This window comes from Buceros rhinoceros, unplaced genomic scaffold, assembly GCF_000710305.1.
Source record: "Buceros rhinoceros silvestris isolate BGI_N320 unplaced genomic scaffold, ASM71030v1 scaffold12169, whole genome shotgun sequence".
NCBI lineage: Eukaryota > Metazoa > Chordata > Aves > Bucerotiformes > Bucerotidae > Buceros > Buceros rhinoceros.
The window spans coordinates 7,765-9,915 of NW_010432156.1; the positions used below are offsets into that span (position 1 = coordinate 7,765).

The following is a 2,151-nucleotide window of genomic DNA, read 5'->3' on the forward strand; positions in this document are numbered from 1 at the left end:
TTACTTGGGTGAAACTGCTTTAGGTACCAAAACTGGCTCCTCAGCCGGGGAGAAGTCCTGTTCTTGGAGCAGCGGAGAAGAGGCTGTGCCCGGTTAACGACCTAAAGGGGGTGTTCTGCAGTGTGAACGGCTCTAGCTGAGCTGCTTGTCTAAACTCTCCTTGAAATCACTGGAGAGCAACAGCTCGTCTGGCCACAGTGGGGTGTCTCCTGTTAGGGAGGGGTGGTTGTACTGTCCAGTGACTGTGAAGAGTCCAGGAAACCAGTTCCAACACCCACGGTAGACACTGGAGAAGAATGTGTGATTTATCGCTTCCCTCTTTCTTCTCCTGACGTCAGAAAACGTGGATTGCCACCATGGCTGAGCGCTCTGTGGCTTTGGGGCTGACCTCGAATACATCCCCGGAGTAACTCCAGGGGCTGGTGGCCAACCTACTGCTTGTAGGCGACTCCTCGTGCTCCTGCTTGCTCTGAGCTGGGTATATGAGTTAAGATCCATCTTTGGTCTCTATGTGGATCATTCTGTTGTGAATTCAGCAAGTAACACTTTGCCTTTGTCCGTATTTATTGGTGCTGCTGGCTGGTTCGCCGCAGAACCTGCAGCACCACGTTCAGAGGGGACAGAAACATCGTTTAGGAGGTTTCTCCAAAGCAGAAGCACACATGAATTCTGGTGCAGCGGCCAGTCCTGCGGACTGTGTTGCGTTCTCTGCTGTGCTGGTTTTGTGGCAGATTGCTCTGCACGTGCTCAAATAGCTGCATTAATTTCCCTCATCTAGAGGGTTGGATGGCACCAGGAGTTAGTGTCTCCCTTCTGCAAGCAGAAGAAAAGGCCATTCCGAATTGCAGATACCCCCGAATGAGGGTGTGAACATGCTCAAAACGCCGCCCGTGCCCAGCCGCCCCAGAGCTGCTGCCTCCCGTGGTGCTTCATGACGTCTGTCCTTTGTTGCAGGGCCCCCCCACAGCGGGAAGACGGCTTTAGCAGCAAAAATAGCAGAAGAATCCAACTTCCCCTTTATCAAGATCTGTTCTCCGGATAAGATGATCGGGTTTTCTGAGACGGCCAAGTGCCAAGCCATGAAGAAGGTACTTGTGCATCCTTCTTTTTTTTTGATTACAACCCAACCGTGTGTTCGCTAGTGGACAGAAGGGTGAATTACCCCGGTGATCGTGTGTTCTGCTCTCTGTACGTCCTCAGTTCCTGCGCATTGATTTATTTACAGAGTTAATGATTGTTTCTGTGGCACTGACACGAAGTGACGAAACTGCCTGAGCTGAGATGAGCCAGACTGGGGCTCTCTCTGCAGAGACAAAGGCAGGAAGAGCTTAGGGTTGCACTTGGATGAACGAGATCCTCCCTGGCTGAGATGAGGGACGGTTCTGAGGTGGTGCCGTTCAGTTAAAGAAGAGTTCTAGTGACCTGAGCAGGGAGAATATGAACGAGTCGAATACCTTAAATCATTTCAGCTAGTCAGGCAGAAGGATGGAGATTTCATTTCTTGAAGCAAGGCAGCATGTTCTCTTCTAGCCGAACAATAAGGAGTGAAGCCTGAAGGGAAATGTTGCTCTAGGATGAGTTAGCTGCAGGGTTGTCTGGTTTCTGAGAGGTTCCGTGTGCCCGTGGCTGGAAACCCAGTTTGTAATTCCGATTCGAACAGGACCTGTTTGGACTTGAATCAGCGTGTGCTGGAGGTAGCCCTGGGGACCACCGGGGTCCTCAGAGCTACTTACTGCTTAAACCCAAAGCCCTGCTGGTTTGCTGCTCTCTGCAGGGTCACGTTGATCTGTACCTGAGTAGGTCTGTTCTCCTGGCAGTGAGACCTATGGAGAGTGACCCGTATCCAGCCTGGGCAGAAACCCCTCATAACTGCCTTACGATTGTGGGGGATTCATGTGGGCCCAGGGCAGTGTTCACCCCCTGGACTGGGGGCACTGGGGAGGGCTCCTGGGCTCAGTTTGTTCCCTCACTGCCAGAAGGACACGGAGGGGCTGGAGCTTGTCCAGGGAATGGCAGAGGAGCTGGGGCAGGGTCTGGAGCACAATGCACTGAGGAGCAGCTGAGGGACCTGGGACAAGGTTTAATCTGGAGAAGAGGAGGCTCAGGGGAGACCTTATTGATCTCTATAACTCCCTGACAGTATTTTGGAGT

The 2,151-nt window shown here is 52.4% G+C and overlaps 1 protein-coding gene across 1 annotated transcript in view; it reads left to right on the forward strand.

Moving 5' to 3' along the window:
- The window catches only part of LOC104500074 (vesicle-fusing ATPase), a gene marked incomplete at its 5' end in the record, with an annotated part of 25,156 nt that overhangs the window by 6,514 nt on the left and 16,491 nt on the right, over positions 1-2,151 (forward strand). The window contains one exon of the mRNA XM_010143668.1: positions 955-1,088. Coding sequence (XP_010141970.1) covers positions 955-1,088 — 134 coding nt within the window. The remainder of the gene's footprint in view (positions 1-954; positions 1,089-2,151) is intronic.